Genomic DNA, 14,939 nt, shown 5'->3' on the forward strand with positions numbered 1-14,939 from the left:
GCCCCGCCGCGTGCGGGCCCCTCGGCCGCTTCTTCCTACCGTGACCGCCTCACGCAGGCCGGGCCCACGCCGCATTCCAGCTGTGTGACCTCTTCTTGAGCCTCTCTTATCCCATCTGTAAAATGGGGCAACAGAAACGGAGCTCAGAAAGGGACATTACGTCGCCTGATGCCAAAGCCCCGGACATCCTCCTACAAAGCGGCCTGGCCCCCCATCTCCGGAGGAGCACCCTAGTTCCTCTAGCTGTTGCCCCAGGACACGGAGGCAGCGCTGCACTTTGTCCGGGCGCAGCCTCCGTCCCTCATCTGTAAATAGGGATATCATCATGGGATGGGGATGCTGCGCTGTGATGCAGAATGGGACCTTCACATCTGCACCCAGACTTGCCCGCCTGTGATGCAGGATGGGACCTTCACATCTGCACCCAGACTTGCCCGCTGCACTTTGTCCGGGCGCAGCCTCCGTCTCTCATCTGTAAATAGGGATATCATCGTGGGATGGGGATGCTGCGCTGGGATGCAGGCGGGGCGCTCTGCAGATGCTTGGTGCTCAGTGAGAGGTGGCTCCCAGCATCACAGCGGAGAGGTGGCCTCCTGTTTGCCAGGGACACCCCAGTGGGACGGGCATGTCTAGCCCCGGGCCTCGGGCACCTCACCTCCCCATCTACACGCTGCTTTATTACTGCAGCCAAGGTCTGTTTGGCCACCTGGGGCTGACTTGGTCTGGCAGGGCCCTCAGCCTGTAGGAGCCATAATTGCCCTAACTGGTCCTCTGGGGGCCAAGGTGAACTGCAACTGCTGCTCCCCAGTCACAGTGGCCTGGAGCCTCCTGGGCCACAGTCTGACTTTCATAGGCCCTGGCATTTTCGCCTCTGTGGGCCCCTTCCACCTGTGACTGCAGTGGTATGAGAACAAGTATAATCCAGGTTGGAACTCATCCATCTTTTTCTTCTTCGATTTTAAAATAAATTAAAACGTTTGCCTGGGTCCCTCAAAGTATGGTGGCCCAGGGCACTGTGCCTCTGTTCCTACTGAAGGCAGTCTGGCCGCGCCTCTCCCAAGCTGCCAGCTCTCACACTCTTCCTGTACAGAGGTGTCCGCGGCTTGGCTGAGTGACACACTTGCCTCCCACAGAAGACCCAGGAGGAAGAAGCAACGAAGTTCCCTCACCCCAACTGCCCACAGGACTCCCGGCTCATGGGGGCGCCCTAGGAGGCCGAGATGGCTGTCCCCAAATTCTTCCTGCATGCCAGAGCCAAAGGGAGAGGCTGAGCGCAAATACACAAGGCTCTGCCCTCACGAAGGTCACACCCTTCCACAGAGGAGCCCTGCAGCCCAGAGGGGGTGTTGCTGCCCGAGGCGGGCAAGTCTGGGTGCAGATGTGAAGGTCCCATCCTGCTCTGCCTGCACGCCTCCCATGACTTCTGCCTCCCTCCTTTCCAGCTCATCCACCCCACCTGGGCTGCAGTGACTGTCCCTCCTCTGGGCAGCTGCCACAGCCGCGAGCTGGCCCCAGCTCTCCTCTTGTCCCTGCCACACCCTTCCTCTGCTCGGGACCCTCCAAGGCTCCCACTACCTCAGAATATAGTCCAAGCCTTGTACCTTGTACCTGGCACTCAAGGCCCTGCCAAGCTGGGGTCGAGCTGCCTATCCCACCCTCTCCCACCTCTGTGCCTTTGCACGCACTGTTTCCCCCGCCTAAAACACCTTTCACCCCCACTCGGGGCACCTCCGCGTGTCCAAGTCTGACTGCTCTCCAGCGTCACCCCAGGAAGCTCTTCCAGAACCCATCTCTGTGCCACCCACACTCTAAGTTGGCGGTGACCTCTTACCTCCACAGGACGAAGCATGGGAGCCTCTCAGGCATTCGGCATGTGCCAACCTTGAAGGACATATATATTAAGCATCTGGGGAGAGGGGGCCAGCTCTGGGCTGAACTCTGGAGGGTACAACACGAGCAAACCCAACCCCTGGCCTCAGTCCATCCAAGAAGGAGGCCAGGAAAACACCCTCCGAATCCCCGAGGGACTGACCTCATCTCACATGCTCAGAGAGGTGAAGGGGCAGCACACACCTGGCTGGAGAGAGCGGGCATGATGGCCAGACCAGAAGAAGACTCTCTAGGAAGATAAAACTGAACTGAGCCTCTGCGGCACAGACTGGCCTCAGCCACTGGGAGCACTGACGAAGGCCCTTTCTGGGGCAGTCGGAGGACGGCAAGGTTGGGGGTGAGGCAAATCTGGCAGGGTTGTGGCAGAGGCATTCAGGAGGAAATGCTTAGAGGTGTGGGTTGTTTTGTCTTCTTGTTTCTTAGCTGCACCTGTGTTCAGACCTCAGGGGTAGAGGGGACACTTCTGTGAGGCGGAACAAGTGTTCCCAGCTGAGCCAGGAAGCAGGCAATGGAGGGGAGAACAGGATCTCATTAGCCTGTGATCAAGACCAGCCAAGTGTGGACAATCACCAAAGATTTGGTTCTTAAACAGTCAGCACAGTGGCAGCCAGCAGCTTGGGGATGACAGCCCGCAGTACCTCCCTGGAGTCATGCTGCTCCCAGTTGGACTGGCTGCTTGCACATCTGTGCACACATCATCCTGGGTCCCTCTTCGCCACCCCCCACCCCAGGGGATGCCCTTGACCCCTCTGCTGGCTAGCTCATTTACTGGATGGCACCTCTATGCCTTTCTTCATCCCATCCTCCAGGAGTTCTTGAGAAAGACTACATAGGAGGTATCGTTTCGAAATCTTGCATTCTTCCCCATGGTTGATTAATGTTTGGTTGAGTAAGAATTCAAAGTTGGAGACATTTATCCTTCGGCATCATGAGGACATGGTCTTCTAGCTGCCGCAGTGCTGATTGGCAGGCTGAAGCCACTCCATGTGGTCCAGCCTTTGTCTGTGACCTAATTTGTATTTCCTGGGGGATTTTAAGATTTTTGTCCCCAGAGTCCTAAAATTTCACACTGGTATTCCTCTGCGTTGGTCTAATTTCATCCATCATGCCAGTGCTCAGGGGCCCTTTCATACAAGAAACTCATATCCTTTATTTTCCAGGAATTAAAAGTTCGGGTTTTTTTTTTAAATGATTTTCTTCCCTCCATTTTCTCACTTTTCTTTCTGAGTCCTGTCACTCAGAATCCGGGACCCCCTGGTCTTCTAACTTCCTTTTCTCTTCTCCTTCTCAGGTTTTGCTTTTCTGCTTTACCTTCTTTCAGGTTTCCTCAGCTTTCTCTTCCTGGCCTCGTGCTGAGTTTTTCAATTTTGCTATCCTATTTTTCATTTCCGGGGATTATTTTTTGTTTTCTGAATTTTTTTCAATTACTTCCTGTTCTTTTGTCGTGGATGCCGTGTCTTCTCTTACTTTCTTAACTATCGGTGCTAGTTTTCTTTAGTCTCTGAATCCTACGTGGAGTTGTTTTTCTTCTTTTTTCTGTTTCTAAGAGGCTTTCTCAGGTCCTTGCCAATCTTTGGCTGGTAGAGGAAGAAAATAAATCTATGGATCATATTCGCTGATTTAGCTTCACTGTAAGTTGAACTCGGTGGGCCATTTGCCTGGGAACTTTCTGGACTGTCAATATCTTTAGAATTTTCCTCTGAGACTGGTCAGGTTCCCCCAAGGTATTCCAGTCCCTCGACTTGAGGGTAAGGGTCTGGCTCCAGGTTTCTGGAAGTTCAGTGAGAGCCCTGGACGAGATCTCTGCATTCAGTATCCACCTGTTTCGGCAGAGAACCCATATTCACCTCTGTCCCTGACATGTCCAGCCCTTTCCTGAGCTAAACTCTAGATATTTGCTAGAATGGGGAAGGGGCATCATCCAGTGGCTAGAGAGAGGGAGGGGATCTACAGATCTGTTTCTTAGAGACACCTTCAGATAGTTCTCTTTATTTTAGCCCTTTTTCATCCTTAGAAGTAGAAGCAGCTAGTGCTGTCAGTTTCTAAGCTTTTGAGGATTCTGTTATTTGAATGAAGGTTGGTTCTCAGCTTTCCTTACCTCCGGGAGGGGTTTGGCTGTCTGGAGTCTGCTAAGTCAGGTAATACTGGTCTACCTGCTTTTCAGCTTCCAGAGCTTCTGTTGCTAGGGCCCCATTTCCTGTTTTCCCTGTCCTTGAGGATTTATGTCTCTAAAAGGTCCATTTATTGCGGATTTATGGGCTTCTGAAGGCAGTGTATTCTCTATTCATGTCTTAACCTGAAACTCTCCTCCATATCTTTTATGACTATGGCATTGCATAGATTTGTCCTAATTCATTTAACTATCTATCTAATTAATCCATCTTCCCTAGTTGGACATTCAGTTTATTTCTACTTTTCCCTTGTCAAAAGCAAGGCTGCCATGATATCCTGAGAGTTAGGTGTTGGCTCATTTAATTCTTTTCTTAGGACAAGTTCACTAAAGTAGATTTGCTGATGTGATTCTACGCATGTGTGTGTGTCTGTCTGTCTATCTGTCTGTCTCTTGGGTTCCTTAAAAGTGGCTGGCAGGAAATGAGGGGAGCAAGGGGAAGTGGGATTTGTGGTTAGGGGTGAGCTCAGAGTTAGACTCTGACCCAGCCTCACACCACTGCTCAGAAGCCAGAGAACTCCACTTTCCAACCCCACTTTCCAACCACCTGTCACTCAATCTTAGAGCCTTTGTCTACTCACCCATATATTGAGGATAATAATTGCACCATTCAACGCTATGATGATAGCGTTGCTGTAAGGAATTAAAAAAGCTAATGTCTGCAAAATATCCAGGGCTTCATTCAATGGAACACATATTTACTGGGTGTTTATTATGTGCAGCGCACTGTGTCTGGTTTGTAGGCAACATGAAAGAGACCCGTTATCTTGCTTGTCACCCAATGTAGTTGGGAGAATCGTGTCTGCACTAAGAGAAAGAATGCGGAAGTGTTTCAAGAACTTTTCACGTGCTAGGTAGAAAGAGTGAACGTTACATTGTGTTGTTTATTCAACAAATATTTTTGAGGGCTTATTGTAGTGCGATGTCGTGTTTTATTCTCAGCTAGGTTTAGGTAAGCGCATAGGTCACTCCGGGGCCCCTGCACGCAGCAGTGAAGGATCTCAGAGCCGAGACGGAACCAGTTACTGCGGAACCTTTCTTTCCGCCCCCGGGTGTCCCGGCCCGCCCGGGAGGAAATGAGCCAAGGACCGCTATGCGCCGCCGCAGTCGGGCCTCAGTCGCCCCGGTAACACGCTTGGGGCAGGTTCCTCATCATGAGCGTCCGGGTCGCGCGGGCGGTGAGGGCCTGGGGCTGGGGCACGAGTGGCCGTCGCGGCGCCTCGAACTTCCGGCTGCCTCCGCTGGGCGCAGTGGACGTGGCGGAGCTGCTGCGAGATGCGACAGCAGCGGAGGAAGTGCCCCAGGAGGCGGCGGCGCGGCGCCAGCCGGGCCAGTGCTCCGTGCTGCTCTTCCCCGGCCAGGGTAGCCAGGTAGTGGGCATGGGCCGCGGTCTGCTCCGCTACCCACGCGTCCGCGAGCTCTACGCTGCCGCCCGCCGCGTGCTGGGCTACGACCTGCTGGAGCTGAGCCTGCACGGGCCGCAGGAGGACCTGGACCGCACCGCGCACTGCCAGCCCGCTGTCTTCGTGGCTTCGCTGGCTGCCGTCGAGAAACTGCATCACCTGCAGCCTGCGGTGAGGCTCCGTGGCGGGCCGAGACACAAGCCCTCTCAGCCCGGCTGGGGCCCACCTCAGGCTCCGCCTGCCACGTCTGACTCGTTAGGCTGATTCTTAATGAGTTCCCACTCGGTTCCAGGCACTGTTCTAGGCGCTGGGGATACAGCCATTAACAAACAAGGATCCCTGTCCTCAGGGAGCTTGAATATTAGGGGAGGGAGACAAATAATAAAGAATAAATGCAGTAACTATGTCAGTTACATGGTACGTTAAAGATGATAAGTATTATAGAAAGGAACGTAGAGCAGGGAAAGGGGCTGGGGAGTCAGGGGCTTGAGTTGCCATTTTACTGATCCTTAATAATTTAATTAATCACTAAATGATTCTGGAAGGATTAAACGTCATTCTTAAGTGATCATTGAGATGATATCTGAGAATGTCACTTCATTTGAAGGTGTGAATTATTATTTAATAATATCAAGACAGTAAATGTTAAGCTAGTGCTTTAAACCCTTTACTCCATTTCATACTCGCAACAACCTTATGAGATAAATGCTGTGATTTCGTGAATGAGGGAAGTCGACTCAGCAATACTAGAGGAATTAGTTAAGTGATTGTGTCATGATAATAACATCCGTTGAGTGCTTACGCTGGGCCCGCGCTGAGCTAAGCGTTTTAGAGACATTTATGTAATTCCCTCAGCATCCCAGTGAGGTAGGTCTTGCTTTTTCCCCACTTCCCAGATAAGATAACTGAGGCTCCAAGAGGGTAAGGTCAAGTCCAGGTCTCTGACTCTGAAAGTCATACTCTTAGCTTCTATGCTTAGCTCCCTCTGGCTCCATAGGGCCTGAGAGACGGCTCCGGGACAGAGGCAAGAGAATCCAGCTTTACCTTGGAGTCAGCCAGCAGACTTTCGCTCGCCTTGCTAGGAAGTTCCTTACCAGTAAAGGGCTGGATCAGCGATTGTCAATGCCACTTCTGTGTGTCCTCTTCTAGCTGAAACACCAGGCCAGCTGAACCTGGCTCACTGAGCACAGAACACTGAGCCGCCGCCAGCTCTCAAGGGCAGAGCCCTGGACTGAGCTCCGCTGAAAACATGGCCTCACATTCTGCATCTGTCACCGCAGGTTATTGAGAACTGTGTTGCTGCTGCTGGATTCAGTGTGGGAGAATTTGCAGCCCTGGTGTTTGCCGGAGCCATGGAATTTTCTGAAGGTACAGAGAAAGGGTTTGGTTTTATACTGGGATATTGCCTTGCTGGGCTCATTGGGGGTAAGGGACAATGCCAAAAATAGTTCTGGACACACTGAGAAAAAGGAGAATATGGGTGGGGATGACATTGGAACCCTAGGACCAGACTTCACCTTGATTCCCTTCTAAGCCTGAAGGATTCATCAGGGATTTCCTCTCTTTGTGTAATCTCATAAAATCTGCTTGCTTGGCTGCCTTTCCCACTGTCTTAGGCATTCGTAGTCCACTCACCTTCAGCACCTGTCATGTGGTAGATGCTCAGTAGTCATTGAAAAAGAGTAAATGAATGTTTGATCTTGAGTCATAGCAGTTTCACTTAAGGGTTTTGCTTATAGTTAAAAGTTAAACATATTGCTTATAATCAAATATAGGCAAAGAACTTAAATAGATATTTCTCCAAAGAAGACATGCAAATGGCCAATAAGCACATGAGAAGATGTGCAACATCACTAATCAAAACCACCATGAGATACCACTTCACACCCACTGAGATGGCTTTAATTTAAAACAAAACAAAACAAAAAAATAAGCATTGGTGAAGATGTGGAAAAACAGGAACCTCACACATTGCTGGTAAGAATGTAAAATGGTGTGGCTACTTTGGAAAATAGTTTGGTGGTTCCTCAAAAAGTGAAATGTGGAAATATGTCCACACAGAAAAACTTGTACACAGATGTTATAACAGCATTATTCATAATAATCAAAAGATGGAAACCAAATGTTCATTATCAGATGAACAAATAAGCAAATTGTATATCTATATAATGGAATATTATTCAGGAATTTAAAAAAATGAAGTACTCACGCATGTTGTGACATGAACCTCAAAAACATGCTGAGTGGAAGGAGCTAGACACAGAGATAACGTATTGTGGGATCCCTTTTATGTGAAGTGTCCAGAATGGGCAAATCCATAGGGACAGCGGATTCGTGGTTACCAGGGTGCAGGGAAGGACGAATGGGGAGTGATTACACTTAGCAGGTATGGGTGTTTTATGGGATGGAGGAAAGTTTAAAACTAGAGCTGGTGGTCACACAGCATTATGAATACAACAAGTGCCACTGAATTCTATTCTTTAAACTGGTTATATTTTATGTGAATTTCACCTCACTTTTAAAAAAAATAGTATTAAGGAAGTGAAAAAATTTTTCATATTTCCACGTCCTGATAAAACTTTTATACATACAGTTCCTGTGTACATAATTTGCAGAATTCCAGCATGTGTACTTCTGTGTTCAGTTTTCTCACTTGCCATGTTGCATAGTTATTTACTGAGCCTGCGTGGGAGGATTGCCACACGCACTCGCCACATCCCTGTGCTTCTCTCCTCCCTCCTACCATGGGCTCCTAGTGGACCTGCCACAATGGTTGGGGCTGAGTCCAGTACAAACACGTATGTAAGTGCTGAGGGAAGGAGATGCTTCCATGGGCAAGCTGTACAATTTGCTCCTCACACCGTCTCTCTTGTTCCATCAAACCCAGAACTGGTCCCCGAACCTCTCCTTGGTCTGGTCACCCACTTCCCACCGGGAAGCAGACCCAGGACCCGGTCAATGGGCGTTCATATGTCAAGGTCATGGGAGTTGCCTACCTGGGTCCAGGCCTGTCCTCTCCCCTAGCATTGGAGCCGCACTGAACTAGGAGCCCTGTGCCTTAGTGCATCGTCCTTGGCGGTGTCAGCGTCTCCAGCTCTAAGGGCAGTAAGGCCTGAGTCACGACTATACGTTATTGAAATTATGTAATTGTAGTTTGCACGTCATTCCAAATATCCGATGGCTCTTATTTTTCCTCTTCAGCATGATTTCTCTTTGGTAATAAACTAATTAGTAGTAACTGCTACTGTTCACAACCATTCAGGCAGACTGGATCCTGTTATCCTCATTTTACTGACTACGAAGGAGGTCACGACTTGCCCAAAGCAATGTAGCCCGAAAGCTGGTCCCAGTCCACCCTACACCAGGGCTTCTCACCACGGCACTGTTGACATTTTGGACCAGATAATTCTTTGTTTTGGGGATGCTTTGCAAGTAGCCACCTTGGCCTCTACCCACCCGATGCTAATAGCCCCAACTTCTAGTTGTGACAATCAAAAAATGTCTCTAGACACTACCCTAGGGGCAAAATCACTCCTGATCAAGCCCTACACCAAGCCAGCTCTAAGGCAGGAAGCTCCATGGGTTAATCTGTGTAGTGCCAAGGACAACACCTTGCTTTTGATGATGGTGCATCTCTCTGTGGTAGACCAGACACACAGAACTACAGACGTGTGGCCTAGTGGTAAAGGCCAGTGTCAATGTCCCCAACACAAAATGTGGAACTCGTGCTTTGTCTTTTAGGTCTGGGCTTCCTTCCCCATTACGCGCCCTGATTTTTCCAAATGCACTTCTCTCTGGATAGGTTTGTATGCAGTGAAAGTCCGAGCTGAGGCCATGCAGGAAGCCTCAGAAGCCGTCCCCAGTGGGATGTTGTCCGTCCTCGGCCAGCCTCAGTCCAAGTTTACATTCGCCTGTTCGGAAGCCCGGGAGCACTGCAAGACTTTGGGCATAGAGAATCCTGTGTGCGAGGTGGCCAACTACCTCTTTCCAGATTGCAGGGTGATTTCAGGACACCTGGAGGTTGGTGTTGACGGGAACAGCTTTCGTAGGCCCCAGTCCTGTGCAGAAGGTTGGAATAGTTCCACGCGTGTGAGCCCACAGTAGCGTCGTGGGTGCCCTGCCGAGCTGTGGTCTTTGGGAGGTGCTTGCGGGCCCGGAGAGTGTGGTGGAGTGACCGCAGAGGGAGCTGGGAGGCCGGGGCACTGCCTCTGCTTCACCACGTATAGACCGGGACCTTGGGCAAATCGCCCAGCCCATCTGGAAAGTAAAGAGCTGGACCAGATGATCTCCAGGGCCCTCCTGGAGAACATTCTGGGCTTCTCACAGCCTCTGATCTGGCCGCTTATAGAGAGAACATTTCCTGCTGGGTTACTGCGCCCTGCCCTGCTTGTGCTTAGATGCACCGAGTTAACTTCCTCTGCTCTGGCCTTTCTGTTCACATTTCCCCAGTCATTTCTTGAGCAGCTCCCATGTGGCAAGCACTGAGGGCACACGTGGCTGGTAAGCCAGGGTTCCCGCCATCAGAGGAAGGCCAGCTGTAAACCAGCGAGCACAGGCTTCGTGGCACAGTCCACGTCAGGGTGACCACCCGCGGACCTGAGGAGGTGGCCCCAAGGGGTGATGCCTGGCGGGGCGTCCCCTGCATGGGGTGGGGGGGGGCAGGGTGCACCTGGTAGACGGACAGCTGCATCCTGTGTGCCTGGCTCGGCATGCTGAGCGCAGACGGGACCGTAAGTGAGCAGCTGCGGGTATCGTCCTCACAGCCAGCCCTGCGCTCGGGTATGGGGGGCATCTTCATGGTCTGTCACTCTGGAACCTGTTTCTTCTGCTTGACCGCGCTCGCTTCACCTTGCCCGTTAAGGCCTTGCCAGTGTACCAGGTGTCCCTGGGTGTCTCCTGTGAATCAGCGACAGCCAACAGGTCCCTGTTGGGACAGTCTTGAGGAGAGATCAGCCACAGTGGCCCCCGAGTTACTCGTGGAGCTGGCTGCTCGTCCCCATGAATGGCTGTGGGATGAAGCCCAGATATGGGCCACAAGGGCCCCCAGCCAGGGCACAGCCTCCCTCACGGGCTCCCCGACAGGTAGGCACCCGGCCCGGGTGACGACTTCCCCGGTTTCCAGGTTCGGCGTTTTGGTGGTGGAAATGCCATAGCAAAGAGCTCAGGTGAGGGCAGGGGTCCCCCTGAACAGGGGTCCTCACTCCCATAATTGATGTGAAAAAACTTCGTGGCCTCTGCTGGACTATGCCTGAGCTGAGGGCCAGCGCAGAGGCGCCCGCTGGACCCTGCGGCTGTGGCCCTCGCCTGGCATTGAGTCGGATGAGTTCGGAGACTTTGCGTGGAAAGCACTTCGAGACATGAATTGATGCAGAAGTGCCACCGAGTAGCCATCCACATAGATGCTGGCGGTCACGGCCATCCCGGCAAGGGTGGCAGGGCCTGGGCTGTGGAGTCCGAGAGGCCTCTGTCCAGAGTCGCTCCTGGGCCATGTCCGTAAGTGAGAGAGATGGATGGAGGGTGGTCATGGGCATGAAGCATCGGGCCAGTCAGGACAGGCTAGGCTACTGCAGTGACAGCCCAAACCCAGGGGTTCCCACAGGTGAGGTACAGTAGGGTTCACTGTGCTGGAGTCTGCACCGCCTCACCTTTGCTCCAGGGCTCCGGCCACTGGGGCAGCCTCTGGGGAACACAGAGCGGCCTGGGTGGGCGGTTGGGGGCTAGGGGCTGCACTGGCCGTGACTGGGAGGGCGGGCAGGGTGCACTCCCGCAGGGAGGGGCCCCCAGAGATGGCCGAGCCAGCACCATGCCACCAAGAGTAGTAGCCCCTCCGACCCCGGGGGCACGGATAGCTACTCTGGTATATTTTTTCCAGGGGACACGGATGGGCGTGGTGTGCGATAATTGCCAGCCCTCACAGCACTCGTGTACCAAGCACAGTTCTCCTTAACACGGTTCTGTGAGATGGATGCTGTTGTCCCCATTGTATAGATGAGGAAACTGAGGCACGAGAGTAAAGTAGAACTGCCGAAGGTCATGCAGCTGCGCAGCCTTTTCAAGGCTTATCCTAAGTCTTCCAGGGAGCAGCTGGCCCAGCCTCTGAGGCGGGTGTCGGGGTGAAGGGACATGGCAGGCAGCTTAGTGCACAGGAACCCCTTCAGCAGCCCTGGTGGAGGGCTGTCAGGCGGTAGGCCCTGGGCTGTTGTCCTGAGTAAGAGTGTCTGCTGTTTTAAAGACGTTTGCAAATCGAAGTATTTGCAGACAGCTCCTGGTTGGGGCTGTTAGTCCGGAGGCCCCTTCAGGGGCAGGCTGTGGCTTCAGGGAGAGGCTCTGGTTCTCCGGAGAAGCCCCAGACGAGGGGCTTCTGAGGGAAAAGCCCCTGCCGTGGGAAATGAGACTTGGAGTCTCCTGAAGTTTTCTCTTGAAGGTTATGTAGTAACACAGGAACAGGGTACGGAAAATTCTGAGGGACAGCAGAATTATGACTGAAAACTGACACTAGGTAGTGCTTTTTTATCAGACACGTGCACACCTCCTATCTGATCACGTCCCTGCAACCTTGTAACGGTGAATGGTCAGATCCCCAGAGGAAGGCTTCTGGGACACTGACTACGTGACTGACTTTAACTGGAACGAAGGGAATTGAGTTCGTCACCTGGCTGTGCAGGATGAAATGAGTGTACATTGTGCAGATAAGCATGTTCTATACACAGGACTGTGATGGCGCCGACGGTGTCTGCTTGTTCTTCCCCTAAGAGTTACTTGGCTTAACCCTCCTTTTCTTCCTTCCAGGCTCTGCAGTTTCTCCAGAAGAATTCCTCTAAGTATCACTTCAGACGCACCAAGAGGCTGCTGGTCAGCGGTGGGTTCCACACTCGCCTCATGGAGCCCGCCGTGGAGCCCCTGGCGCAGGCGTTAAAAGCGATTGATGTCAAGAAGCCCCTGGTTCCCGTGCACTCGAACGTCAGCGGGAATAGGTACACGCACCCAAAACACATCCAGAAGCTGCTGGTCCAGCAGGTGGTCTCCCCAGTGAAGTGGGAGCAGACGATGCACGCCATCTACCAGAGGAGAAAGGGCACCGAGTTCCCCCAAACTTTTGAAGTGGGGCCTGGGAAGCAGCTGGGAACCATCCTGAAGAGCTGCAACCTGCAGGCCTGGAAGTCCTACAGTCACGTGGACGTGCTGGCGGCTGCCGAGGACACGGACCAGGACCTGTAGGGGTCTCCCCATGACCGCGGGGCTGCAGTGGGCCGAGGCTGGCCTGTCCTCCGCCAGGAGGCCGTGTGCTGTGCCTGCTTTGCCCTCCCTCCGGGCCGCCTCCTCCAGCACTTGGGAGGGTTGTCTGCAGAGTGCTTAGAACGCCACATCAAAAGCACTAAAAAGGAGTATTTCTTTACCCAACAGTCCACACCTCCTTGAAACGTGTTTGAATGCTGGGAGAAGATGCGGCGGTGGCGCTCACGTGGAGACTGCCGAGTTCCTGCTCTGCCTCTCCCGGCTCTGCCAGGTGGGCAGACCACACCTCCGCACACCCAGCGGCCACCTCTACAATGGGCTGAAACAGCCTGGCCTGCAGGTGCCTTCTGAGGACTGGCAAGGCTTGGCCCGCTGCCGTCTCGCCCTGCCATGTGGGTACTGTGGGTACATTGGCATGGCCACAAGCAGGCGGGTGCCGGGGGACCGCACTGCTCCTGAACAGGGCCTGCAGCCACCCACAACCAGACTGTTCACTCCTCTGTCACTGAATCCAAAGGGCTGTAAGACCCAGCTGGCCCTGGCAGGCCTCCCACCCACCACCCCACTCTCAACTGTTGGAAGACCCAACAGGTAGTCTTGAATGCCTGCTGTGTGCCAGGCAGTGGGCAGCCTCTGCCCGGTGGGCAAGAGGGTCCTTCAGCAAGACAGGGCCGACGTGGGCCCGTTTCCTCTCCCACTGATTACGAGCGCCTCCTGCCGAGTGCTTACTGCGTGCCCTTGACCTAGTCTGGCACAGGCTGGCCCCTGCCAGCTCCACACCAAGACCGAAGCAGGTGCTCGGCAAGAGCAGCTCTTCGCACTGACATTAAATGATCAATTCCACGTCTCGGGCTGCGTTTTCGTTATTCGGTGACAGCAGGCGAACCTTGCTGCGTCCAGGACCTCTGCCTTTGTCTTTAAAGTTGCTCACGTGTACTCATCAGATCCCAGATGAAGCTTCTCATTTTTAACTCTACAGTGATTCTCAACAGGCACTGTCGTCCTTCGGGCCAAAGTGGTTTTTACCATGTGGTGCCACGCTTGTGGGCAGCTGTCCCAGCTCCTGGTCACGTCCAGGCATTGAGAACCCCCAGCACACCACTGCTTCCATGGCACTGGCTGAGAACCGCTGTCCCAGGCGTTCCCACAGCACCGGACGCCCCCAGGCCCGAGTCTGAGCATTCCCTGCAGCACAATGAACCGTTTAAAATTTTCAAACATTCACAAAGAAACACTTTTATTTTGAAGTAATTGCTGGTTCCGTTTGAACCCCCTTCGCTGAGTGCTTTGAGCAAAGGCAGCCTTGGGGGACCCAGGTCTCCCTAGTGGGGGTTGCGGTGCAGGCAGGATGGCATCACAGGCAGGATCGCAGATGTCACAGGTGTGCTCAGCTCTGAGCACACTCCCACCAAAGAAAGGGGTGGCAGGGGCTGACGGCTCCTCGGGTGTGGGGTGCTGTGTTCCACCCCGCACTCCACAAGCTGGGAGAAGGAACAGCAAGCACAGGGCGGGTGATGCAGGGGGGCGGGTGATGCAGGGGGGCGAGACAGGGCTCCACCGCCAGAGCCCCGCGCTAGGGCGCGTGGGCTCACTCCAACCCTGCACTGTGCTCTGGCCGAGGGGCGCAGGGCACTGAGGGCTTCTGGGATGAGCGCAGTCTTGGGGTAAGGGCCTCGGCCGTGGGGTCTACATCCTCGTCCCTGACAGGATCTTGTCCAGTTCCTGACCCCTTGGGGAAAACACCGATGTCATCTTTGGCCCCAGCATGCCACCTTCTTGCCAAGACTCAGATCTTTCCTCATCTCCAGAAACCCTGACCAGACCCCCAAGGGGCCTTGTTCAAAAGCCCCCAAAATGGACAAAAATGATGAGGCACCTCCTGCCCCCACAGCCTTTTCCTCTCCTGGGAAGGTGCTTCGCTGCCCGCCGTGGCCTCCATCCCAGTGGTGGCCCCAACCTCGGGACCTCAGGGCGTGGGGGTCCGTGTCCACCCTGCGGCAGTGCCTCCGGGCCGGCCATAGAGCCCCGAGATGGAAGGGGGGCACTGTGTGCAAGTCCTTTAGGTATCATGAGGCCACTGGGTGACACCTCACACCTGCCCCTTTTTAGGAGGAACAGGTCTCCTTCCTTTTGGGGACTGAAGAGTGATTTCTTATGTTGCTGTTGACAGACTGAAGCTGGTGGTGGCTCCTAAGGGCTGGGCACCTTTCTGCAGCCAGTGGAAACAGCCCTTGGGGCAT

The 14,939-nt window shown here is 53.5% G+C and overlaps 1 protein-coding gene across 2 annotated transcripts; it reads left to right on the plus strand.

Moving 5' to 3' along the window:
* The first annotated feature begins 5,121 nt into the window (after positions 1 to 5,121).
* On the plus strand, positions 5,122 to 13,542 carry MCAT (malonyl-CoA-acyl carrier protein transacylase). Of its 2 annotated transcripts, XM_006917343.3 has the most exons (4): positions 5,144 to 5,634; positions 6,744 to 6,831; positions 9,266 to 9,483; positions 12,253 to 13,542. In XM_006917343.3, the coding sequence occupies exons 1-4, from the start codon at positions 5,215 to 5,217 to the stop codon at positions 12,679 to 12,681; spliced, it is 1,155 nt and encodes a 384-aa protein (XP_006917405.1). In that variant the 5' UTR covers positions 5,144 to 5,214; the 3' UTR covers positions 12,682 to 13,542. The 2 variants fall into 2 exon arrangements, with proteins under 2 accessions (XP_015449106.1, XP_006917405.1); XM_015593620.2 differs by lacking the exon at positions 9,266 to 9,483 and having other exon boundaries at positions 5,122 to 5,634; positions 12,253 to 12,433.
* The last annotated feature ends 1,397 nt before the right edge of the window (positions 13,543 to 14,939 follow it).

This window comes from Pteropus alecto, unplaced genomic scaffold (genome assembly GCF_000325575.1).
Source record: "Pteropus alecto unplaced genomic scaffold, ASM32557v1 scaffold157, whole genome shotgun sequence".
NCBI classification, from domain to species: domain Eukaryota; kingdom Metazoa; phylum Chordata; class Mammalia; order Chiroptera; family Pteropodidae; genus Pteropus; species Pteropus alecto.